Consider the following 27,611-nt stretch of genomic DNA (forward strand, 5'->3'; position numbering starts at 1 on the left):
TGACATCACAACTGTTGTGCACCAAACCTTGATTTAATACACTTGTGTCAACTGTTGTTATTTAATGGCGTCACAAGTGTGGATGTGTTAGGCTGATTATGCTTAGATCACTTACACACCCACGGCATCCCATGAGAAGATTTTAGAATTTTATTTTATTTTTTAAGGTATTACCAAATGAGTGAAAGGATTGATTTTCCCCATTTGAATATTTAGATAGTTGTCTTTTGTTTCTGTATTTAGCAAGGCAGATAAAACAACTCTTATAGTTACAATAGTAGTTTCAGCATTTTTTTATTCTAGTTACAGTAATCATGTTTTGTTTTGATATTGTTTACTCTAGATGCAGACATCTTTCCATGCATGCAGTAGTGATCAACCAATGGTTATTTATTTGCATTTTTGGAATGTCATGCTGATCAATTTCATGATTGCTAATGTCAAAATCCATTTAATTATTTATTTCTTATTGTTGGCATGCTCAAATAACAATGCTAAGAGTACTCTACAGACACTGTTTGGGCACTTAATTAAAGATCTATACATTTTTAGAGCTTCTAACAGCCACGGTGGTACAGCGGTAGCATTACTGCCTCACAACAAGAGGTTCTCCTGTTCAATTCTCGGCTGGAGTGCCTTCTGTGTGGAGTCTGCCTGTCCTCCCTGCAGTCGAGTGGCCTCTGAAAGATATGCATGAATGGGCGTGCCTTCACTGAAGGTTGGGCATCGGGCTGGCAACTCGGCACCATAAAAATCTACTGCCAATCATTAACAGACCTGAGTTCCGCTGTGGCAACCCCTCAATGGGAAAAGCCGAAAAGACAAACAAACAACATTTTAAGAGCTTCTATCAGCTGCCTTTTGTTTTTGTCTTTCCTGGTGGTCCAGGTTGCATAGTATTTGGTTATATTGTGGTTTTCTTTGTGCGGAATCTGTCTCTTGGTTTTGTGTTACTTGTTCAGTCACTTTACTCATATTTCATCATCTGACCTCAAAAATTTAGTCTGATATTCCTTCATTAATATTTTGCATTCACAGAAATCACTCAGGAATTATTTTTTCATATCAGCAATTTATACGTTTTCTTTTTCAGTTGGCTCTTCATTGTCACATTTCTGGATTTGCAGATAATCTGATTTCAATAACTTGTCAAATGTCAGGCATTATGTACTTTTTCAGGCTCATATATTAGGTCTGGTTGTATATCCACATATATGAATTTTTGGGTTTCTACCTATTATGGAATCCTGAATTTGCAAGAGTAGGTGGAGGTTGAGTGGGGGGAGTGAGGGAAGTATATTTTTAAAATGATTTGTGTGAATGAATTACTCAGTGTTTCTGTATGCCATTGTACTAGAAAACTTTGAGGAGAGAGTCAAGCATTTTTTCCTTTTGCCTGTTGCATGGCTCAGTAAAATAGTGATCATTTTACCTATCAATCAATATATAGCAAATAAAGGCACATTATTTTCCAGACAGATAACTGCAGATTTTTACATGAGCAACAAAACTGGTGTTTATTGCACCAGTGTACTATCCTCCATGATTGGTTGTCACAAATGACAAATTCTTGACATAAGACTCTGCAGTGAGGTAAAATAAAAAAGACTGGGGAGTAGAAAATGGCCACATAATATATATCACAATTTTTTGCCAGTTGGTAGACTCTCCAGATCAAAGACACAGCCATTAAATTTCTCAGCTAAAGTTCCTGGACCATAGTAAACACCCTTAATCATTTAATAACTGTCCATTTTAAAAAGGACTGTCACTTAATTACTCACTGTTTTGAGCTATTTGTGTTGTATGTATATAAAGGACCTGTGCTCCATAATGAGTCAGCATTTTTTAGAAAATTGTCAGTAAATGTAACTAACCAATTATCTATCGAATAATTTAGTTTGTGTTCCTGCACTAAAATGGCAGCCAAGTTAGATTTTCCACTGTGTGACTCCTTAAAACCTCTAGTATTAGAGGTAACATGGAATACATGCAAATAACCCCTTAAGGACATCAGGTGTTTCAGCTATATGGCAGTTCTGAATGGCCACATCTTTTTTCCTTATAAGTTTTCTACGGACAAATTCAGGGCAAAAGCCAAACCCCACTAGATGTGGACATGCATGTTTCAGCCTACTTATGGGCTCATCAACAGAACATAAGTGGACTGTTTCGATAATGTTTGAAAACACAGGGTTATCGTACCCATCTGATGTCCATAACCATTAGGGTGTCTGCAAAATATCCCAGATAAGAAAGTAAAACAATGAGTAACAAGGTCACATAGAAATACATAGCAAAAATCAAAAAAAAAAAAAAAACCCAGCCAAGCTAGATTTTCCATTGTTAATTCCTTAAAACCTCTCGCATCTTGTATTAGAGGCAACATGGGAAATATGCAAATATCTTTATATATATCTATCTATATCTATCTATATATATATATATATATATATATATATATATATATGGGTACCCATCACATGGTCAACATTTCAGAATGTCGACATTCATATGGCTGAGACCATATGATCGACATTCAAAATGTCAACCATGGGGAACCGGTATCTCCGTACAGTGCCAAATGGAAAGATTTCCATTTTCCACACTGTAGTGTGATCTCAGAGTTGGTATATTTAAGTTCCAGGGGGTGTGGGGACAGAGCCCCCCACAGGGGGGGGTGCAGGGTGGTGTAGCCCCCCTGCTAGCAGTGTGAAGGTAAGTTTTTTTGCATTTTTTATTTTTTTGTTTTATGGTCAAGATTTCAAATGTCGATCATATGGTCTCAGCCATATGAATGTCGACATTCTGAAATGTTGACCATATGAAGTAGATCCATATCTGCATATTTACTTACATCATGCCTAGTACCTTGGTTCAGCAATTTACTGACCTTAGTCTTACCATATTTCTGCTTAGTTTCTTGCCATACTACGTGAACATTTCCATATATGTATTGTATTATCTTTCTATCCATTCTATATATTCCTTTATTGCATGTCATGCAATTATTTCAGAAGTATGTATACTTAAAATGTGATCTGTGTTTATCTTTGTTCTTACTATTTGTTTAATTAAACTTTTTTTGGGAGCTTTTCTCCTTGGGTCTCTGCTGAAAAAGAGCTTCTAAGAGCCCAGACAGACTAACCCGGTTAACAAATGTAAAAATTAATAATAATAATAATAATAATAATAATAATATATATATATATATATATATATATATATATATATATATATATATATATATACACACACACACACATATATATATATATATATATATATATATATATATATATATATATACACACACACACACACACACATATATATATATATATTTTATTTTATATATATATATATATATATATATATATATATATATACACACACACACACACACACACACACACACACACACACATATATATATATATATATATATATATGCAAATATATGTTTTATTTTGTTTGTTGTGATATTTTGCAGATGTCCTAATGGTTATGGACATCAGATGGGTATGACAACCCTGTTTTTCCAAACATTAGCCAAACAGTCCACTTATGGTGTGCTGATGAGGCCATAAGAAGGCTGAAAGATGCATGTCCGCAGCTAGTGGAGTTTCGCTTTATTGGCCTGAATTTGTCCATAACATACTTAAAATGAAAAAAGTCATGGACATTCAGAACTCCCATATAGCTAAAACACCTGATGTCCTTAAGGGGTCATTTGCATATATCCCATGTTACCTCTAATAGAAATTTTAAGGATTCATGTAGTAGAAAATGTAGCTTGACTGTTTTTTTCTATTGTTTTTTCTGTGTGACCTTGTTACTCATTGTTTTACCCTCAAAAGCTAGGGAAGCAACTGCATGAAAAAAGAATCATTTTTAATTTCATGTTTATACTTCAACATATGTAAGAATAAACAGTTTATATAAGAATAAACAGTTTGTTTTATATAGAGGCACAGACTCTTATATTTTGATATTACCTCTTTTACTTATGTTTTTAATAACTTTCATTATTTCTTTTTCTTTGAATAGAACTGAAGTCTGTACCTTTGTTTCCAACTCTCTCTTTCAAAAATATTACATCCTGACAGTTCTACCTGAAGTTTAAATGACATTATGTCTCTTCTACTTTCAGACATTCTGTATGTCTGTGTCTGAGTGCATGTGTGTGTGTGTGTGTGTGTGTGTGTGTGTGTGTGTGTGTGTGTGTGTGTGTGTGTGTGTGTGTGTGTGTTTGTGTTTCCGTGCATGTGTGTGTGTGTGTGTGTGTGTGTGTGTGTGTGTGTGTGTGTTCTTGCATGTGTGTGTGAATGTGTGTGTGCTGTCATACTGTTATCAACCCAATTACCAGCTTTAATGCACTGACTACATTTGCAGGGATGCATTATTTTTTTAATGTTAGGTGTTTTAACAAGGAGTCCATAAGGTGGGAATAGAAAGTAGAACCTTCTGTCTATAATTATGCTCACAAACATCTACGATAAGCAAATGGAAAATAAAAAATATAAAAAAAAAACATGGACTTAAAATATGGGGACGTGCATGAACAGAGTATAGTTCAGAGTATCGTAGCTCATTTTCTTCTCCTGGATCGGCACAGAATGGTGGCCAAAAGTTGAGGATCAAAAATTGGAGGTTCTCAGAACTGCAGAACTGTTACAAAGACTTTCTACTAGCTCTTTGCTGCAGTTGCTAATATCTAAAATGTTCATTCAGGCAGATGTAACAGCAGCTATAGCTATATGAGTGACAGTGCTGGTTTTCTGCCTGACTAGCAACTCTACTGAGCTACTGAGCTGTTGATGGCAGCTATCAGGAACACTATTTCTATTCCTCATACACTTATTTTTTTTTTCTCTTGTAGAAAATGTATATTTAGCTACATTTTCCAAAAAAAAAAAAAAAAAAAAAAAAACAGAGCAAATGTCGTAAAGCATTCAAACTCTCTATGAATAATAAAAATGTTATATATCACATTATACATTAAAAAGGACAGTGTGTAATTCCAATGAGTGAACACTTTTTGGAATTAGAACTTGATTAAACTTAATATTACTGAAAGTAATAAAACATAAATGAAGTTCTGCACAAGCCTGTCAGGCCTATTCTGATATATGGGCTAACATCACAGTGAAACCATACTTATTGCAAAATAACATACCAAAGCTGTCCAAGTAAAAACAGTATTAACCACAATTAATATACTAAAGCAATTAACAGAATCATTAAAAGAAAACTTAACATCACCCAAGAAAGACTGTTGGAGGCATAAGCCTAGCCTTCTTTGATGAACTTGTTACAATACAACATAAAAATGCTATAGATTTCCAGATATAGATTTCTATTTTCATATCATTATATGTTTATTTTAAAGCAAATATAGAAGGTTAATGATTTGTTAGGAATGTATGAATTAAAAAGCAAATTGAAAGATAACTCCATTAATGAAATGTAAAGGATATTCAAAATATTTTGAAGGGATACACAAGTTATAATATATACACATGGCAGAATTGCTGCAATGCAAAAGTATATTTCTAAAACAAGAATTAAGTGACCTCACCAGAAAATGAAAGCATTATCTGCTTCAGTTAAGTCAAGGAAATGAACCTCCAGGTTCTGAGTCACTGTAATTAAGCAACACACATATTGCACTAGCCCAAATAATAAAACTTCACTATTTAACCATTGAAACACAATATGGCAAAACAATCAGTTTAGAAGGACAATGACTCTGATACAGGAATGTGGCCAAGCATACTTAATGTAGTCAAGTGAGCATATTTTATAAACATCTTCAGAAAAAGTATCTGTAAAAATGATGGCATTTTCCCTTCCTGGAAATATGCGATGATTTCACCCATTTTGAAACATGACAAGGACCCTAATTTTATAACATCTAATTGCCCTATTTCCCTTCTGAATGTGGACTACAAGATTTTTACATCTATTCTAGCAGATAGATTAAATCCGTTTTTACCAAAAATAATAAAAGATGATCAAACAGGGTTTATCTCACACAGAATGGTCCAAGACAATTTAATCAGACTATTAACATTAATGGACTATGCAAACAAAAAAAGAGAATTAATAATTATTAGCCTAGACTTGGACAAAGCGTTTGATTCTTTGAGTGGGCCCTATTTATTTAAAGTTCTAGAAATGTATAACTTTTCCTCAGATTTTTTTAAATTGCTGAAGAAATTATACATTAAAATTGGAGCTTTCTTGTCAGGACCACTTAAAATAATGAAAGGCACCAAGCAAGGGTGCCTTCTATCACCCTTATTATTTGCTCTATCATTGCAGCCATTAGCTAATTACATAAGAACTAATGATAAAATAAGCAGCTTCTATGTCAATGCAAAGTACAATTCCAAACTCCAGCTTTTCGCTCATGATATCTTATTAACAATTAGGAATATAGATACCTCAACTGAACATCTTATAGAATCTCTTCAAAACTTTGAAATGATATCTGGCCTATGTTTTAATTAAAATAAAACTGAAACAATTTTGTTAAACAAAAAATAAACCCCATTCCAGAGAGACATAGAGACTTTAATTGGGACAACAATATGATTAAATATCTAGGTATAACCATTAAAGCAAACTGGAAAGACACTAGGCAAACAAATTTCATAATGTTAATAGGCACTGTTAAGGATTACTTAAACAAATGGAATAAAATGTTATTCACCATGGAGGAGTGACTATCATTACTTAAAATGATCATACTACCCAAAATTCTATATGTTTTTTCAAGCCATCCTAGCATCCCCTTCCAAAAACCTAATGAAACAACTTAACTCTATATTAATAAAGTTTTTATGGTTTCCAAAAATACCAAGGATTAGTCATTCATGGCATTATAGAAGTTGGGAAGAGGGTAGAATCTCATTTCCACAAATAGAACTATATACTGAATCAATTATTTTAACATTATAAGTAATTAGCTAAACAGCAAATATACTTTCAACTAGAAAAATCTACGTAAAGCAATATTACTAGACAACTGTGAGGAAACAACAATGATATGTTTTCTGAAGTGGAAAAAGTTTACCTTGTCATAAAAAGCATTTGTTTTAATACAAGTAACAAAAGTATGCTCTCCATTTGTTAATTACATAGTAAACAATTTCAAACAGCTAATGTACAAAGATTATAAGATGATAAGTCTTTTATTTATTATATTTCCCATAGCTGTAACAAATAAATGCTTGGGCTCTTATAACATAAAAAATAGAAGAAATGAAAGGAAATGGACTAGTTTTCTGGCATCAGATTCTTGATCACAATTATATACAAGACACAACCTCTCTCATAGCAAGATATAAATCAAAACAACTGGCTAAACATACACACTTTTAGAGAACATATAGTTAATGAGTTTTAAATAAATCAAGTAGTGAAATCCACCGACTCAAAATTCTAACACTTTTTTGTGAAATGAATACACTATGCATAAATGATGGACTATCAGTGTCAAGGTTATACAGGGCACTGCAAATGGATTTACCAGCTCCAGATGAGTCCCTATGGAGCTATGCAGAAAAAAATAACAAATCTAGCTTTTCAGAAAAAGAGAAATCAGTCATACTTAAATCAGTCAGTAAAACTACATCATCTCCCTTTTGGAAAATTTACACATGGAAATGTATTCACAGAAGTTTTTTCACACCCCAGTAAATAGCATTAATATCAGGTAATGAGACATCATTATGTTAGAGATGTGAAGAAGCAGAATATGCAGACTGGGTACATATGTTTATAAAATGCAATACTGTAATTCCCTTTTGGTCGGAATTCAAATCCTTTATTAAAGCGTTGTGGTCGGATAAATGTGAAGTCACGGACTCATTGTTATTATTTAATGCCCCAATTCCAGTGTATGTTCCAAGTACACAAGTGCACCCCCTCTGGTCCCTCCTTGTAATAGCAAGAAAAAGCATTACCTCAAACTGGAAAAGTAAGAACATTACACCTTTTGTGGAATTTATATCACTGGCCAAACTAGTTTGCAATAGAGAATTAATGACTATGACTTTAAGAACTACAAGAAAGACACATAAAAAACTAGCTTGGTTAAAACTTAAATAATTGTTAGATAAAATGTGAATGTATTGACAAAGTTGCTTATATTATGGACATTGTATATAGTTAACATTTGTTTATATTGATGCATTTGTATTTATGAAAACTCAATAAAAATTATGTGAAAAAAAAAAGAAAAATTATCTGTTACTGAGTCCAGTAATTGTCTATAACATCCATCCATGTAGTTCTGTTGTCACCATACCTCTCAACTTTTCAGTGCAAGAAATCTAGCCAAAAGTAATGGGGGTGGAGCAAAACAGAGACAGTTTTTAAATATTGCTCTTAGTAACATAGAAAGCTGATAGATCATCATGTTGTATATTATCATGCATTTTCTGAACAGTTTGGAGTCTGAAACTCAAATGTCTATCATTATTTAATGACTTCAGTCCTCAATGATTTGCCAAAAAAGAGCACAAATTTTATGAGGAAGAGACCAAAAATATAAGTCAACAATCTGGACATTCTGCAAAAATCTGCACAGTTGAGAAGTATTGTTGTCACCTCTGACCATTATAGCAATGTATTACTGAGTGCACTAGTTGGCTGTAACATCCATCCATGCAATACTGTTGTCACCTCTGGCCCTTATAGTAAATCCATACACAACTGCCACTATCCACAGAGCTTACTAGGCAAGTAGGGAACAGAAGTAGAATGCCAGGTCTTTCTTCCATATCATACACACACCTACTGATACCTTAGAGTCACCAGTCACATGTCCTTATGATGTGGGAAGAAACAAGAGTACCCAAATGAATCTCACATGACCACAGGGAGAACATTCAGACTTTGCTCAAAAGGCACCCTGCCGATAACTGAACTGGGAACCTCTTGAAATGCAGCAACAGTGCTTCTGACTACATTATGCTAATGCCGGCGGTAACATACATCTGTACAACAACATTTATATAGAAAGAAGTCTTGCTCGTTTGAGGAACAATTTCATCTGGGCTGTAAGGACAGGGAATAGCGAATGTTGCATTGGGTTCTTAATGTGTAGTGTACAGCATCTGAGTGGTGTGTACACATCTCTACAAATGCTGAAGATGTGAGCGATGTGTACGCACTGCAATGTGAAGTACAGTGCATGAGTTACAGCATGAGTTCGGGAGCACTGAATTAATACTCCTTGCAATAACAATGAAACACTAAAATGGATATACTGCACATGTATAGCTCATTATACACGAGTTCTTTCATTTTGTTTCAGTGAAATAACGTAGCCTGCATACTGGTCAACATCTGGGCATTAAAAATTCATAGCTCTAGCCCTTAAAAATAATAACAAAGGGTCAGAGAGAGGAAGATGTTACACTTTTTAGATAACAGGCATTCATACTTCAGACCTCATGTATGCAGTGATCGGGAATCATTGTGTAGGTATTATCAGGAATCTTCATGTATGCTTACTTCAGTTAATTAACAATTTATGGACCCTTTAAAAGATCTACGTTTGTGAATAAAACTGATAAATCTTGGGGAAAAAAGGTAAAATCTAAGGATAACAATCACAGCACTATGTCAAAATAATAGCAGGTGAAAGGTATGCTAACATGTTGCTATTACAGTCCTAGGTCTTAAGTGATCCTTTTCTGATGTTCAACTATGCCATTCTATACACTGTTTTTATAATCATGGAAAAATAGATTTGTTGAGCCTCCTTTGTCTGGGAATGCTATAAACTGTACACAGAGAGAGTCACTGTCTAAAAAATACTGCATTCAAAATCAGTGAACTTTTCTCTTTCCAAAATTTATAAAGTTTAATTAAAGCTTCAAACATGGATAACACTCGTTTCCCTCTATTTTAGTGCAAATCCAGCATGTCAGCATGTTTCATGACAGTTGTTATAACTTATTTATTCATAACAATGAACTTAGACATATGTTTTAACTGCTAAAATGTAACAACTCAATATACTGATAATTTAATTAGCTAAGTGGATTTTGTCTTATTTGCTGATTTCTTCTCTCGGATATCCAGTATAGTTGGAGATGCACATGTATATGCAAATAGCTTGGCATTACTACAATGTGGGTGAGATTAGTAATCATAAGTAATACATTTTATTATTTCTGAAATAAATCTGAATGTCTTCATAATATGCTGTTTTTTAGTTCATGCCTAGAACTGGATGGTGTTCTCTCATCTTTCCAGATGATGGTTTATAGCCACCTTGACAGTGTTCCTTTAGTCATGGACTTTTGATAAAAACTTGCGTTCCCACCTTCTGCAAACTATTTTTGTTAAAACCAATATATAAATAAGAATTATGGGTAGTGATCTCACCGGCAAAATGTGAGCTTAATGCAAAAAATAAAAGCCTGAATTCCTTACAAAAAATAAATAAATAAAACAATCATGCAGTCATATATACATACATGTATACATAATGCATGAATGTGTAATACATACATACATGTGAACATTAACTGATTTAAAAATAATGGGAAGCATGTTCTTATATCTAATCATGGAAAAGTAACCCTGGAAGAATGCAGACCTTTTAGTAAGCTATGAAACAGCTGCAAGTTCTGTCTTACTATCTCTGCCTTTTAATTTGGATGTCTGTTGATCTGCCTATCCATCTGTCGTATTTGTGCTTATTAACTGGTCTTTTTTACTTACAGTTCTTTAACTACATTTTTTCCTTCATAAGACAAGAGTCTAATGCACTGAAATAGGCACATAATATAACTCTTATAATTTAGTATAAAACATGCCATATGGTTAATGAGCTTACTAGCAAAAATGGTTGTGTATTAAACAGCATAATAATGTCCTAAAGTCATTAGAGACAGCAGTACAATGAAATGATAATGATTTAATTAACATTTAAAGAAACTGTGTTGCTATAGAAAAATGGTATAAATGTAACATTACCATTCGTTCCTGTCTGCATCACAATTACAGTAATGTTGGGTGTCGATGCAGTTTCCTTCTAATCCACACGCACATTTCTGAATACCGAGCACAGGCTTTCCAGAATAGATTTGTGTGTCGTTCGCTCTTCCAACCCACCAGGCAAAAGGCACGTCATCTGAAATGAAAGGTACATGCCTTTGTGACTTGTTGACATTTTAAAAACAGTCATTAGATGAAATTAGTTGAAATTAACTATGATAGGAAGGTTTGTTATGAAAGTAGAAGATAAATAAAATAAGTTTCGCCAAGTACTACGTATATAACTCTTTGTCGCAGGTTACAATTATACATATTTTGAATGAAGTCAGTGACATAGTTAAATTAATACTTGTTTGCCTACACACAAAGCACAATCTTCACTTCTCATTTACATAAGACTTTGCGTTTGACCGAACCACCAAAAGCAGTGATATACAGGGAATTTACAAATGTGCCTAGATGGGCCTCCAGTGTTCTGCGTGCTGTCATCTAAGGCTGTATTATTTGTTTAATCATGTCACAGATTTGCTGTGTTAGCATATAATTAAACAATAACTGACCAGTGGATGTGGGTAAATCCTCATATTCCCACACCTATGAGATGGTTATTGCTATTATACAGTGACATTATTTAAGAATGAAATTACTTATTTTTCTTAAATAATGACTTTTATAACAGTGCCATAATGTTCCTCCATGTTGTTTCCTCATTGTAAAGCATTTGCTGATGTACTGCACATGTGTATGGGACTTGGGACTTACATTCCCACACTTTGACAGTGCTTCAGTGCTGTTGAAAACAAGCAATGGAGAAAGGATGAGGTTTGTTTTTTTTTTTTTAACTATAAAATCCAGACAGTTTAATGGCACAAGAGAGACAGGGCATAAATACAAGGAAAATCAGGTACATTTCTTTAGTTTTGCAGAATGCACATGATTTTCCTTGTATTTGGTCTCTCACCCCCATAAATACGTTTCAAACTCTTAGCTCAAAAAATGTGGATAAAGCTTTAAATAACAGGGGACAAAGGCACTAAAATAGAGACTGATTGTAAGTGTTGTTCTTATAAACATAGAAATCTGCTAGAATAACAATATTTGTGTTATCCTGCATTGTCTGAAGGAGATGAAGTCTGAAAGATCTGTCTGAAAACCACAAATTTTATGAGAACAGACTAAAAATATAAGGCAAAAATCTGCACATTCTGTGAAAATCTCAACAGTCGAAATGTACACTTCCGTAGAATGATCTGATAGAAGAAAGTCTGGCTGCTCAATGGCACTTCAGTAACTAGACTTTATTCTGTTAGTATATTCTCAATTTACAGTGGGCACGCCAGTTGGGCTGACAAATCAGCATGCATGTTTTTGAATTGTAATGCACTATCATTGTATAATATAGCAACAATCAATGACTAGGTGTGATATATTGAAATTTTATCCATGGTTGGTGTGGTTTATTTGCAAGGACGAAGGTCAAGTGATAGAACAAAGGCAAACATGGATAAATCTTCAGTATATCACATCCAGGATTTGGTTATTGCTATTATACAATGACATTACTTATGACTTACTTTGTTAAATAATGTCTTTGTATAATGGCGCTGTGGTGTTCTTCCACTTTCTTTCAGTATCCTATTGCTTTCTTCATATACTGTGCATGGGTAAGGGACTTACATTCCCACACTTACTCAGTACATCGGTGCTTTGAATGAAAGCAATGGAGAAAGGAAGACCTCTGCTGCTTCTTTAAAAAAACAAATAACGTTTGAAATCCGGACAGTTCAGAGGTATGACAGAGAGAGGGGGCAGAAATACAAGGAACATTGGGTACATTTCTTTAATTTTACATAACATATCCAATTTTCCTTGTATTTTCCCTGCTTTCAGTACATACTTCTTGACCTGTTAGGTCAAGAAAAATGGAAAGACATAGTACATAGTAATAGAAGAAAGTCTGGGCGACTGGTCTTTTTTAATTACTATATGCTTGATTTACAATGGGTACACTGGTTAGGCTGACCAAGCATCGTGCATGTTTTTGAAAGTTAATGAACTGTCAATGTATAATATGCATTTACCTTTTGGCTCTCTTTAGTTTTCAATATTGTATTATTAGAATTTAATGAAATACCATTAAAAATGTTATCAAAATAATCTGCATGCATTCAAGAATTGAGTATCAACAGATAGGAGAAGTAAAATTATATTTTTCTGGATATCTTAGCCTCCATACATGTTAAACAGAAGATTTACCCAAGACAAAGTATAGCCTTTAATCAGCAATACTTGTGATTTTCATTGACAGTCTCCTTCCATCAATATACACACACACACACACACACATATATATATATATATATATATATATATATATATATATATATATATATTTTATATATATATATATATATATATATATATATATATATATATATATATATATATATATATAGATATCTATATGTGCATTATATGTGCTACGGGGCAAAGAAAACATGAGTGGACCATCACCTGTGTATACCTGATATGTTTTATAACTTTAATCTTTTTCATTAAGTGCTTTCAGTTATGTGTGATCATAAACAGAGGCATCATGCAAATGGCAAAGCCTTGTACATTACTGTTAGAAACGTCATGCACAAAAAAGAAAAGACACAGGCGAGTGCTTCTCATACCTTGATATTCCCTTTCTATCTCACACACACACACACACACACACACACACACACACACACACACACACACACACACACACACACATGTCATGAATTGGCATTGATAATCAGCACAGCATCTAGTGTGCTAGTCTTTCCTTTTGGGAACTTTTGGGAAGTGCTTTGGGCAACCTTAATACCCATGATCTGTAAACTGATACCACAGTACAGCTTTTAAGTTTATTTTTTTAACCCTCATTTTATTTATGGATCTGACACCTTGGTGGGTTCTACTGTCATCTAAATAGCCTTTACAACTACCACCAGGGATGTGTCCTAAAAGGTTGATTGCCATTCTACAATATTCTAACTTAGACCAGTTTCATCAACACTGAAGCAATGATTCGCTGTCATTGGCTTCCCAATACTGAATGTTTCCACAGTCCTAGAATGCTCTCTGCTCTCAGTTCAGTCTCTTTGAAATGCCTCATAACAAGGAAAATGCTATAAGGATATAATAAAGATATGCGAAGTTAAAGTAAATATAGCCACCATGAGCTAGGAAATACCTGCTACCAGTCAATTTGAACAGCACCAGAGTTTTCACTATGTAGTTTTCTGATGTGAATATAAATGCATCATGTCTAAAAATGAAAGTAAAACATGAAAGAAATAAATGGAAATAAACATATGACATCAGTAATTTCCCATTACAACAGTGTGTATTTTTTCCCTTTTTTTAACAGATCTGTAATTCTTAAACTGAAGTCTCCACAATACTCCTCAATGATTTGCAATAGGCCACACCTTTAAATTTAGGGATTAATGAAGAAGAAAGCAGGTTTTTGAGTATTTGTATGTCATATACTGCTAACTAATATTTAACATAGAAGGATTCACAGGAATAGCAAACAAACTGGTTAAACTGTTATGGTTCTACTGCATTGTTTAGTTTCCCCTTTACAATATTTTGAAATTTAAACAGTGCACTTGCAATTAAACTAGCTTCTTGTCAGGAAATTTACATTTAAGTCGGCTTCTACAGGTTGTTTTACTTCCTGTGCTATTTAAATCTTTTAAAGAAAAAAAAAAAAAAAAAAAAAAAACAGAAAATGCCTGACAAAGACACATGCTAATAGCCCTGCATCTACTTCTTAAAAAGTAAATAAATAAATGTATGTATGAAACTAAAATATTCAGACAATGAAAAGTTGCTTTTGTAGGGAAGCACCTACCTTAGAAAAAGTGATGTTTGAGGAAAATAACACATATTCCTTCTGTTAACCACAATATCATTAGTCTGCTAATAACTAAAAATAATTCTGAGCATTTTCCATTGAAGGAGACTTGACAAATTGTAGACTTGTATGGGATTATCGGCAACAGTGGTTAAAAAGGGATAAAACCCTCACTACAGCCTAGGTGACGCAAATTTGATAAGCATATCACACACTTAACATTGCTGGCAGGAGAGGATAGACCTGACCATCCTGTTGGGATGGCAGTGAGTAGCTTTGCATATTATTTATCAGTTTCCACAGGACATGAGGGAAAATGCATATAGGTTGCATTTGGGTGATCATTCAACTCAATCAGGTACTTATGACAAAGGTAGCCTTCATAATGTGTATGTTGCAGAGTGTGTCCATGTGGGCAGTATTGTTAGGCTCCTCAATGGTGTGCATAACTCATCCCGAGGGGCACTATAACCTCTTTATTTCTAGATGCGAACCCTTTAGTAATTAGATGGGCCACATAGAAGGATTTCCAAACTACTTTGGCAATATGATCACTGAGCAACTGGTAGGCCTTTTTATAGGCGTCTAACAGATACAAGTTACAGTGTGCTCCTCAACCAACAAGTGCAATAAAGTCGAAGACTGGGGTTGCTACAGCAAAACAAGTAAGCAGAACAATTGGCAGTGGAGTAACTGCTAATGCAATTAATATATTTACATGTTACAAGACCTATAGAAAGTCCTTTCCTATCTGATGTTACATATCCCTTACTGCTGCCATGGAGCAAGGCTCAAACGTGAGGTCTGTTAAGGATGCAAGAAGCATGTGGACTCAGCTTTACTCCACAGTGCACTGTATATACTTGTGATTTTTTTTGTTAATGAATGAAGGAAAGTGCAGACTGCTCCTGAGCACAGCAGCAATACAATTATCTAGTCACCATTTATTCTTGACATTGAAAACGGAGATGCAGTCTGAAAAAAGTTCTATGTTGTCCATAGTTCCTTTATGTTTGGACAAATGTGACCTATAGACCTCCTTTCAAGTTCCAGCTTTAGAAGGAAAGATTTTTGGAAGGGGAATTCGAATGAGAGGCCCTAGGATCAAAGTAAGCAAACTACTGGAGAAAAAGGTTTAGGATTCCTGTGTGAGCTTACTACCTAGGACATTTTTGTATCTAGGTCTGGCCTAATTAATGTTCTAACGAATGGGATGTTTGGCATTTTCTGTTTTTTCAACTGTTTGTACTTTGTGAGATCAGCGGACATTGTATTTTTCCAGTGGGTGTTTGATTTGGATTAGACAGCAAGGGATGGTTTATGCTTTTATGTAACTTGCTTGCCTCAATAATTACTGAATAACTGACTTACCTTATCCCTACTAGGTGATTAGTGCATGCACCCCATCAGGATAGCCAGTAGCCAAACCCTCCAAATATTGTCCCCCACTTACTCCTTATCCACTCACTACTATAACTGCCTTTTCCCCCCTCCACTCCACCCTTCTATATCCCTGTGAATACACCGTCACACATTTCATTCTAATCCTCTCCTCTCAAACTTATTAACCATCTCTCTTACTGCACATCCTTCTCACTTAACTCATACTCTGTCTCCCACCATGCAAACAAAATCTGCCTATGCTCTAATACCCTTATTTCTAAGCCTAATCCTCTTCTGCTTACTCTACCTTACTAGTCTCCCACAGTTTCACCACTCCCCTCCCTTTCATACAACTGCGATTTACATTAAAAAATACTTTCCCTTTACAACCCAAGCCTCCCCCCACCTCTACAAACATAATGAATCTTTTCTCTTTCAAAGGAAGCTCTTATTTACCCCTAGTAAACCACTTCCCATACCCACCAAACTCACCTCATTAGGTTCCAGTATCTACACCTATGACCCATTAGAAAATAGATACCTATCCATACTCTACTCAAAATTTATCACCCTCCTCCTCCGTTCTGGAGATATACACCCTAACCCAGGGCCTTCATACAACTCCACCTCTAAACCACATTCACATAGCTCTCCCCTGCACCATAAATCTCTTCTCCTTGCCACACTTAATGCCAGGAGTCTTTGTAATAAAATACCTTATTTTCATGCCTGGATCTCTCATAACAAACCTGATATTGTCTCCATCACAGAAACCTGGCTAAAACCACACATAAAAGATACTGAAATTATGCCCCTTAACTATAAACTTATAAGAAGTGGCAGACCTCAAAAGAAAGGTGGAGGAGTAGCCTTACTCTTCTCCTCCTCCTTAACAGTAACACCCTATACTAAGCCCATACCCTCATTTGACACCGCCGAGCTAACCCTCGCCCTTCTCAAAGTAAATAACAAAACTTTATGCATTGCCTCCCTGTACATTCTTCCTGGTAACAATATCCCTATACTGGAAGATATTCTTGCCTGGTTCACTTCCAAAATAAATAGTGAGACTATAATCCTAGGCGATGTCAACATAAACTGGTCTTCCATTGACTCATCTACCCCTTCACAAAGCATCAGCCTATATCAATTCACACAGCTAATCAAAACCCCTACTAGACCAAATAAAGAGTACACCACAGGTAGCATCCTTGACTGGATACTAGTCTCCCACCCAAACCGAGTTTCTGATAGTGGTACTCTCGCAGACTCCCTTAGTGACCATCTCCCTGCCTACATATGCCATTCCCTCTCCACAATCCTCTTTCAACACAGACACATTACCACCTGCAACATGCAAAACTTCAACCCCCTAATTTTCTCTAATACCTTAAAATAGATAGACTGGAACCCTCTAAAGTCCCTCCCTTTAGATGCCGCAGTCTAACATTTCAATAGAATTTTCACTGATATACTTAACCACTTCACCCTGAGCAGAACCAAAAGACTCAGATCCAAAACAACCCTCTGGCTAACTAAAGACATAAAACTACTTATGCATCACCGAGATAAAATCTGGAAATATTACCAAAAATGCAAAACTCCCAACTCTCTTGCCGGATACAAGCAACTGCAAAATCAAGTAAAAAAACAAATAGCCACTGACTGCAAATCCTACTACCTTAAACTTCAAAATAATCATAAAACCAACCCCAGAAAATTTTGGAATAGTATTTCATCAATATTATCCCCAGGAAAAAAAGAGAACCCTTGCCCTGACCCAGACACACCAGACCTCCACCTAGCTACCCAATTTAACTCCTTTTTCATTGACTCCATAGGCAAACTCACCTCTTCTTTCCCTAACAACTGATAACAAAAACTTAACATCCATGAACCCTAAGTCCTCCCCTTTTACTGTCAGATCCATTCCTACCCACACTATAAAAAAGCTCCTACAAAAGTTAAAACCTTGCTCTAATGCCCCAGATGACATTCCATCCAAATTTCTCCAACTAGCTGCTGATGGCATAGCCCTTCCAATCAGCATTCTAATCAATCGCTCCATTCAGGAGTCCTATGTACCATACCTCTGGAAAAAAGCCTTCACCTCCCCCTCCATAAAGGCGGTACAAACTGTTCAATCTCCAAATTTCGCCCTATTGCTATCCTATCCCCTATCTCTAAGATACTTGAAAATGTATTCACCTCCAGCTATTACCCTACCTACTGGGCAGCCAACTACTATTACCCAACATGGGTTTAGACCAAGACATAGCACCACCACTGCCCTTCTTTCCTTCCTCGAAATCATTATCCTGATTTCTGATCCTGATTATCCTGATCTGGAGCATTTCTCCCCAGGCCTCCGCTGAAAACAGGCTCTGTGGAACCTAGTCGGATTTTCCCGGTCAACAAATGATAAATAAATCAAAAAAAAATTAACTCTGCTCGTGACTCTGGGAACATAGTTTCTACGCTCCTCCTCGAATTATCTAAAGCTTTCGACACCATCTCTCATGTGCTTCTACTTTCTAAACTCTCCCATCTTAATCTCTCCTCTTTGTCTATCAAATGGTTCTCCAGCTATCTCTCAGCCAGGAAAGAAACTGTAAAATGGAACTACTGCACTTCCTCTTTCCTTCACACCCCAGCAGGTGTACCCCAAGGCTCTATTTTGGGTCCTTTACTATTTAACATTTTCATCAATGATTTCCACCAAAAGATCCCCAATGCTAAACTGGTGCAATATGCAGAAGACTCCTCTATCATCTGCTCAGCCAAAACTCTACCTTTACTAATAAACTTTACACAAGAAGCCTTCTCCTCCACTAAGTCCTGGATGCTTGACAATCACCTAGCCCTAAATGCTTCCAAATCTAAAATAATGATCTTTACCCCTTTTAGACATACTGCTGCTGACAAAGCATCCTTCTCTATACTTAGCCTAAACAAAACAACTATTGAAATAGTTCCCCATACAAAACTTCTGGGCGTTCTTATCGATGGCCAGCTAAAATTTGATATCCACCTACAAAACAATATTAAAAAGACTCATCAAAAACTTGGTATGCTTTATCGACACAGGCACTACCTTTCTCTGTCTTCTAGACAACTCCTATCTACCAACTACCTCCTACCCTCCCTTTTGTATGGAGCTCCGCTACTCTCTAACCTCCAATCATCCTTAAAATCTAAACTTTCCTCGTGTTATAATAAAATTTCAAAGTTTGCCACAGGATCCAAATCCTCTACTCACCATTGCAACTCCCTACATGCTCTAAATTGGTTGGAACTCCCAAGCTACCTAAATTTCATTCAACTAACTACAGCACACAAGCTAATTTTCAAATCTTCTAACTGTCCATCACTCTCCTCTTCCCTAAAACTTCACCAGTCACATAGAACACTTAGATCCACAAATCAGAACCTCTTAGAACTTTACAAGCCTTTACACGCACCAGGGCAACTTCTACTTTCATTCTCCCTTGCCAGATTATGGAACTCTGGAACTCTCTTCCCCTTACATTAGAACTACCCCTAACCTACCATCCTTTAAAACCCTACTCCACTCTCACCTCTACTCCCTCTGGGAGTGCTCTTGTACCCATCCTACCTGATTTTTGATACCTATCCCTATTCTATTCTACTCTAATCTCTGCCATTGCTTCAATTCATCTCTCTAAAATTCCTTTGCCTAAATACATGTAGTGTATTAAATGAACATAAATTTATTGTTTTTGCTAATATCTTATAAGTGATTGACTCAGCTCATATATTTCAAGATATGTAAAATCTTGCCTTGTTGTCCATTGAATGTTAAACTGTTGTTCTCATATGCTGTACTAATACATTGTATATTGTATGTTGTCTTTATGTCTGGAGCTTTTCTCCTCAGGCCTCCATTGAAAACGGGCAACCTTGGCCCAATGGACTTTCCCGGTTAACAAACTGAAATAAATAAATAAATAAATAAATAAATAAATAAATAAATTACTATATACCTGGGTCCCCAGATCTCTTTTTACCACTTCTGTATTAAGGGGGCTGCCACCCATGTGGTAATTTGCGGGTGTTTTGTTTTTCCCAAACGGGATGTATTTTCAGGCATTTAGCTTGAGGCCATGACTTTGACACTAGGTGTCCATCTCAGTAAGGCCCTTTTGGAGGATGTCCTTGTCAGCGGGAGAGTCAATAAGGCTCCCAGTTTGCAGTCATCGGTGAACTTGGTTAGCCATAGTCCTCCTGTGTTTACCTGTACTTCTGAGAAGTATATGCTGAACAGTGGAGGTCCCAGGACCGAGCCTTGCGGGACACCACTTGTGACTGGTTTAGAGTTGGACCTGGAGCCCGCTATTCTTACTGTGTGAGTTCTGTCTGTAAGCCAGTTGGCAACCCATCTCATGATGTAGGGGTTTATGTTCAGGCTGGTGAGTTTTTCTGTAATACCCGAGTGGGGAATGGTGTCAAAAGCCTTGGCGAGGTCAAGGTAGGCTGTGTGAACCACCTACCCCTTGTCTATAGCCTTGGTGACTGTCTCGAAGAAATCAACCAGGTTTAGTAGGCATGATGTGCCCTTAACAATGCCGAACTGTGTTGGGTCAAGTGTTTGGAGGTTCCCAATGTGTATGTTAATGAGTTCCATGATGATGCACTCCATAGCCTTGCAGACCAGGCTAGTCAGTTTTATGGAGCGATAGTTACCAGGGTCAGTTGTGGCCCCTCCTTTGTGGAGAGGAATAACCGTTGCTGTGCGCCATTCTATGGGCATGTAGCCTGTGGAGAGGCTGAGGCTGAACAGTGTGTTTAGGTAGGGGTTAGTTCATACTGTAGTTCATGCAAGACACAGCCTGGCACACCATCTGGTCCCACTGATGCTGTGTTTTGGCTTTGAAAGGGATGTTTTCACCTGTGGGTCTGTGATTTTTGCGACACTACACTTTTCCAATAATGTTGTCGGCCCTGTTGCAGGTGAGAGTTGGGTGAAGTTTGCACTGAATCTATCTGCCAGGATGTTGGCAATATCAGTAGGTTCAGTATATTTTGTGCTATTTTGCACTAGTTCAGTGCATATCTGCGAGTTGCCACTTAGATTCTTAACATAGCTAAAGAAGGCTTTGTGGTTATCTTTTGAATGCTTGGCTATTTTTCTTTCAAAGTTAGCCTTGGATGTTTTCATGAGGGACCTTAGTTTCTTACCGATACTGATCAGGGATGTATTTCCTTCTTGGGATTTTTTTTTTCTGAACTAGTTTCCTCCTACTATTGTATAGCCTGTTTATTGCAGGGGTGCACCAAACTGGCTTCCTTCTCTTAGAGGAGTGAGTTTTGGTTTTGCTAGGGATGGCATGATCCATGCATCCTTGTAGGTACTCACAGAGTGCATTTGTAAAGGTTTCTGCATCTTGGGAAGCGTTATCCTTTAGCATAGGGGCTGTGAAACTTACCACCCCTGTCTTAAGTAAGGTGAAGTTTGCTTTAGAAAAGTTTTTTACTGTGGTTTCCTTAGTTGGGGTTGGTGGTGCGGTGTGGATGTCCAGAGTGATTAGTTTACGGTCTGATCTAACCAGTGATGGGTTGACCTCCGGTGTGGAACACCTGTCACCCATGTTGGTGATGACCAGGTCCAATATGTTTTCACCTCTGGTAGGGTTGTTTACCAGCTGATCCAGGGCATTTGAGTTTATGAATTCCAGGAAGCGCTTGGTCTGGGAATTTGTACTTGAGTAGTTTTCCCAGTGAGTGCTAGGGTAATTGAAATCGCCCAATATCAGCGTGTTCAGTAGGACCTTCATGTTTTCTAGTGTCTCCAGAAAGGTGGAGTGGTGATCCTGGGTCATGGAGGGTGATCTGTAGCAGGCCACAATTTGCATTGCAGATTTGCCCGATGTTAGTTGCACATGGATGATCTCAGAGGTATCATGCTGCGCCACTAACCTCGAGGTGTAGGTATCCTTGATGAATATGGATACACCCCCTCCTTTTGTGTTTCGGTCCGTGTTCTGTGGCCGAAGCGTGTGGTATGAGTTGTAGCCCGGTAGTGCTGGGGTGCTCTCTGGAGCCTTGAACCAGGTTTCAGTTACTGCACAGATGTCGATGTTCTCCATACTGAGGAGTGCTTCCAGCCCGTGCGTTTTGAGATTTAAACTCCTGGCATTGAGTATCATAACCCTCAGTTTTTTGCTAATTGTGCTGTTTACGGTGGTGGGTTTGACTTTTGAGCCTTGCCTAAAAAAGACACTATGGGGGCAGCAAGAGCCTTGGCCAGTATTCGAAAGCCTAAGGGTGACAGGTGCAAGCTGTCTCTTGTGAAGCAACACGGCTTGTCGAGTATGTCGTCCCAGGCTGACTGACACTTGATCCCATTTGATGACACCAGAAGCTTAGCCAATTGTTGAAATTAATCATTTTTTATACTGAGGTATCATTCTTTCATCATCATCATATCATTTAATTTAAAAATTTTATTTCAAATTTTATAGCACAAAGACTGCTAGACATTTGCTGAACAAAACAATACGATCTTACTAGAAAAACAGACTTGGCATTAACAGTCAGCTTGTCTGCCCTTTAAACTCATATGCATTGAAACCCACATGCAAAGAAAATGCATCTGGATAGTGTCAGATAAAGTTTACCTTTGGGCTATTTTCAAACTATAGGCCCCTTGCACACATGTTTGGGACTATGCATCCATGCACATGTTCTTTGATACACCTTCCTGATTGCATTAAATTATATCCCTTGTATAATACAGCACCACTTGTCAGGGTGTGTTTTAAATTTGTAGTTTTGAACATGTTTCAAGTAAGCAATGAAAGAAAACATACGAATCAATAATGACAAAACCGCCCATTTCAGACCATTTCAACCATAAAAGGCCACTCAAACCTCTGTTATTACAATCCACTAATATCAGTCAATTTGAACAATCTCTTCAGAAGTAAAAATCTTCAGAATAACTCCACATTAAAGAGTTCTGTAACTAATGAAGAGCTTACTGTTAGAAAACAATGTTATATTTCAGTGTTTCAATTACAAATTTGTTGCCTGTTGCCCTTGAAGAATAAGTTGTCTATAAATTGTCTGTAAAAATAAATAAATAATCCCCATCCAAACTTCAAATCCTAACACAAAATACATTTAACACTATTGAGAACTGGCTCATCAACCAATGCCTACTGCTGAACCACAATAAAACTAAACTTCTACTCTTCACCCTCACTAGTAGATCTGCCACACTTTCATTCTCTGTCACATCTAACAATGGTACCACTATCTCCCCAGATCAACACACCAAACTTCTAAGGGTTATCATAGACAATAATCTCAAATTTGATCTACAGGTCAACAAAACCATACCGACCATCAATAAGAAGCTTGGATCACTGTATAGAAACAAGACATTTTTAATCCCACTGGCTAGGACTGCAATTGCCTGGTCACACCTACTCTCTACTCTTTTATATGCCTCACCTGTACTCTCAAACCTCAACAAATCCGAACTAGGTAAGCTGTCCCATAGCTACAACCATATTGCCCGATTTGCCACCGGCTCCACTTACAGAACCCACCACTGCCAGAACCTGAAACAACTAGAGTGGCAAGAACTGCTCAGCTTAATTCAATTCAATCAGCTCTTAATAGCGCACAAAATTCTGTACCACCCTGAGGATACCCTCTCACTTATAAATATTATTAAGCCATATAGCAACCTGAGATCCCTATGGTCAGCCAACAAACTACTGGTCCAAACCCACAAAGCTAATAACTCTGCTGGTGAATCCCTGTTTGCCAACATTGTTGACAAAACCTGGAATTCATTGCCAAACTATATAACCCTACAACCCTACAAAAGTTTCTTCAAAAAAAAAAAAAAAAAAAAAAAAAAAACCTCAAACAGTACCTAAAAGTGAATTGGCTATGCCCTTGTACCATCCCTGATTAAGTTATAAACTGAAAGCATAATCTGTAAATATCATAACATGTAACTACGTCACCAAGCTCTATATTCAATCTGATGTCTCCTGCTACTAGGGAACAGTATTCAGCCATTGTACATAATCACTTTGTTTTATATTTTCTAATGTTATCTAACTTCTTGTGTAATTTATGTAAGTTTGTCTATTTGGAGATTTTCTCCCCTGGCCTCTGCTGAAAATGGACATGTATCCAGTTGGACTATCCAGGTAAACAAATGTAAAATAAATAAATAAATAAATTGGTAAGCTGGTAATATTGCAGATGGCAAACCAACAACAGTTTACTAGGCATCTCATCTAAAGAAGGGCACACTCAGGACTACAGCACCTCCACCCCTCCCCCACACTTAAATTATAACACAGGAGTAGAACCCACAGCCTTCTGCATCAAAAGCAGGCATGCTATATGTTGTACTTCTAGCACTGCTTTCAAATTCTACAACACAGTGATGGCCATTTGCTAAACAAAACAGTTACAAATGTAAAACAGACTTAGCATGAGCAGTAGTAAATTTCTCTTCCCTTGAACCTCACAATTCTTTGAAAATGCCCCATAGCTGACAATTCATTGAAAGTGCACTAAAAATCTCACAGTTACTTGAAAATGCACTGAGTTATTTGGTGTCATCATACATTTCAACTGTGCAGATTTCTGAAGAATATTCAGATTTTTGCCTCATATTTTTGATATGTTCCTCTTAAAATGTGTGTTTCTCTGGCAAACTAGAGGACTGAAGTCACTAAATAATGACATACATTTGAGTTTCAGACTCCATATCCCTATTAAAAAATGTAAGATATCACAAAACCTGTTATTCTAACAATATTCTAGGTTTCTAAAAGCAATATTTAAAATGTGTCCCTATTTTTGGGTTAATGGTGAGGGAGTAAAGTCAGCTTGGGTATGCACAGGGGACTGAGACAGAAAAGGTACTGTAGCTCCCTATGATATAATAAAATATTTCATTGATAGTTACCGGGATGTGGAGGAATTTTATGTTATCTTGCCATTTAAGTCTAGATGCAACTATAAAGGAATATGGACTTGGCACCACCAGTAGCAGATACCCTCAGTAGAAGGTCTGGATGACAGATAGGCAGTGTTTGGAACAGAAACAAAAGAAGAAGGGCAACAGTAATGCAAGGCATTCCAATTAAGGAAATGTCAGTGATGTGGGATATGGCATATCAATAAAGGTGTTAGCAAGTAAGTTAACAGCTGAAACATACTGTTCCATCAGATAACCGATCTAACAAAGTGAACACAAAATCCACAAACATCTGTGCACTGTGATCACATACACACATGCACGCATACACACACACACACGCACACGCACACGCACACGCACACACACACACACACACACACACACACACACACACACACACACACACACACACACACACACACACACACACACATCTTTCTAGCTTTTCTTCATCAGGAAGAATCACCTTACCAATACTTTTACTGTTTCATTCTGAGGCAACATTGTGGTTTAATTTCTGTGTGCAAAATTGGAAAAGAAGAAGTAAACGACAAATAGTATGAGTGCGTGCATTGCTTGAGTTAGTGCATGTAGGCAAGTAATGGCATTCTGAAAGAAGAATGCCCTTAAAGATGATGCGTATTTTTTCACGTTTTAACCCTTTAATTAAATACTAAATGTTGTGGCAGTCCCCCTCGCCACCAGGCCCATACCTCTCAACCTCTTTCCACAAGAAATCTGGAAAAAGCCTAAAATTATGGTGGAATAAAGGCCCAAACATAGGGATAGATTTTAAGTACTGCTATTTTCAACTTAGAACATTTCCAGAATAACAGGATTTGTGTTAGCATGGATCTCTTGAAGGATATGAAGTCTGAAACTCAAATATATGTAATTATTTAGCGACTTCAATCCTCAGTGCTTCGCCCGAATACCCAAAATTTTATGAGAAACAGACAAACAATATGAAGCAAAAATCTGGACATTCTGCAAAAATCTGAATAGTTGAGAGGTATGACCAGGCTCCCTCCAAGCCAGTGAGAGCCCCTCCCAGCCAGCAGGCCCTAGGTGAGTGCCTAGGTTGCCTAGTGCTGCATCTGACACTGCAGCCAATGGTGGCATAATACATGGCAAGATATGACACAACCACCTGTTACATTAGCCTAGCATGAATAGTATCAAAGCACCTGGAAATAACTTATTGATTTACATGCAGCAGCTTGTTTACAGACTTCCGTTCAGTATCCTTACATATTATTGAAAAATAAACAAATCACAGTAGAATACTTTTCCATGCTGACAAGAGTCAGTCAATGCAATTAGTGTACATAGATAATACAGAATTTTCAGTGACTTACGTTTGCTTTTTATTCTATTCTGTCATGTTATTCATTTTTCATATTTATTAAATTATTGGCAGAATTATGAAGTTTTCTTTTTACAGTAAAGCTTGTATATCATCTTGCCTTAAATGAATATTAAATAATTAAGCTAAAATGTGTATTGGGCAGAGATTTTTTCCCTTTGTTTATTTATAAAACTTTACTAGGGGGACATTTTTTCATGTCCATAGGAAGATAGAGGTGAATACCAGACCCCCATTTTCTTATACACTGAATTATTTTTTCCCATAAACATCTTTATTAAATCACTACTAAAATATTGGCCCAGGTATATATACATTATATGTGTTTGCTGTCTTTCGGCTTTTCCCGGTTAGGGGTCACCACAGCGGAACTCCGGTCCGCTAATGATTGGCAGTAGATTTTCATGAACGCCGAAGTGCCAACTCGACGTTCAACCTTTTACGAAGGCATGGCCATTTACGCATGTCTTTCAAACGTCCACCCAGCCATAGGGAGGACATGCAGACTCCACACAGAAGGCACTCCCCGCACTCCAGCCGAGAATCGAACGGGAGAACCTCTTGCTGTAAGTCAACGCTACCGCTGCACCAACGCGGAAGTCCAGGTATATATATATACATCACAATAAAAGATAGAAAATGACAGCAACTTTTAAAATGCAGTATTCATTTATTTATTTTTTCACAATTAGCATTCACTTCAATATTTCATAAATTGTTCAATTCTTTCCTTCCTTTCTTCCTGTAAACCTCATTCTTCTTCCTCCTGAACATTATTCTTCATGTCCCACAGATTCCATTTACTTCTAGGTAAATTTCTCTTTCCTTTTGCAAGGATCCCACCTCCTAGGAGTTTGTAATACCATAACTGTTGTTATCTCCCTACACTGCAGAAAACTGAGAATGCTGAGGTGACACTAGACATATGAACACAAAGTCATGGATTTTTCACCTAACGCCATTATTCTGAA

General features: G+C 36.7%; 1 protein-coding gene across 1 annotated transcript in view; it reads right to left on the reverse strand.

Annotated features, from left to right (window-relative positions):
* LOC122802342 (contactin-associated protein-like 5) overlaps positions 1–27,611 on the reverse strand; it is a 2,566,556-nt gene that overhangs the window by 1,189,202 nt on the left and 1,349,743 nt on the right. Inside the window, exon 12 of the mRNA XM_044071980.1 lies at positions 11,002–11,158. Within this exon, the coding sequence (XP_043927915.1) occupies positions 11,002–11,158 (157 nt within the window). The remainder of the gene's footprint in view (positions 1–11,001; positions 11,159–27,611) is intronic.

This window comes from Protopterus annectens, chromosome 5.part0 (genome assembly GCF_019279795.1).
Source record: "Protopterus annectens isolate FY-2018-M chromosome 5.part0, PAN1.0, whole genome shotgun sequence".
Lineage (NCBI taxonomy): Eukaryota > Metazoa > Chordata > Ceratodontiformes > Protopteridae > Protopterus > Protopterus annectens.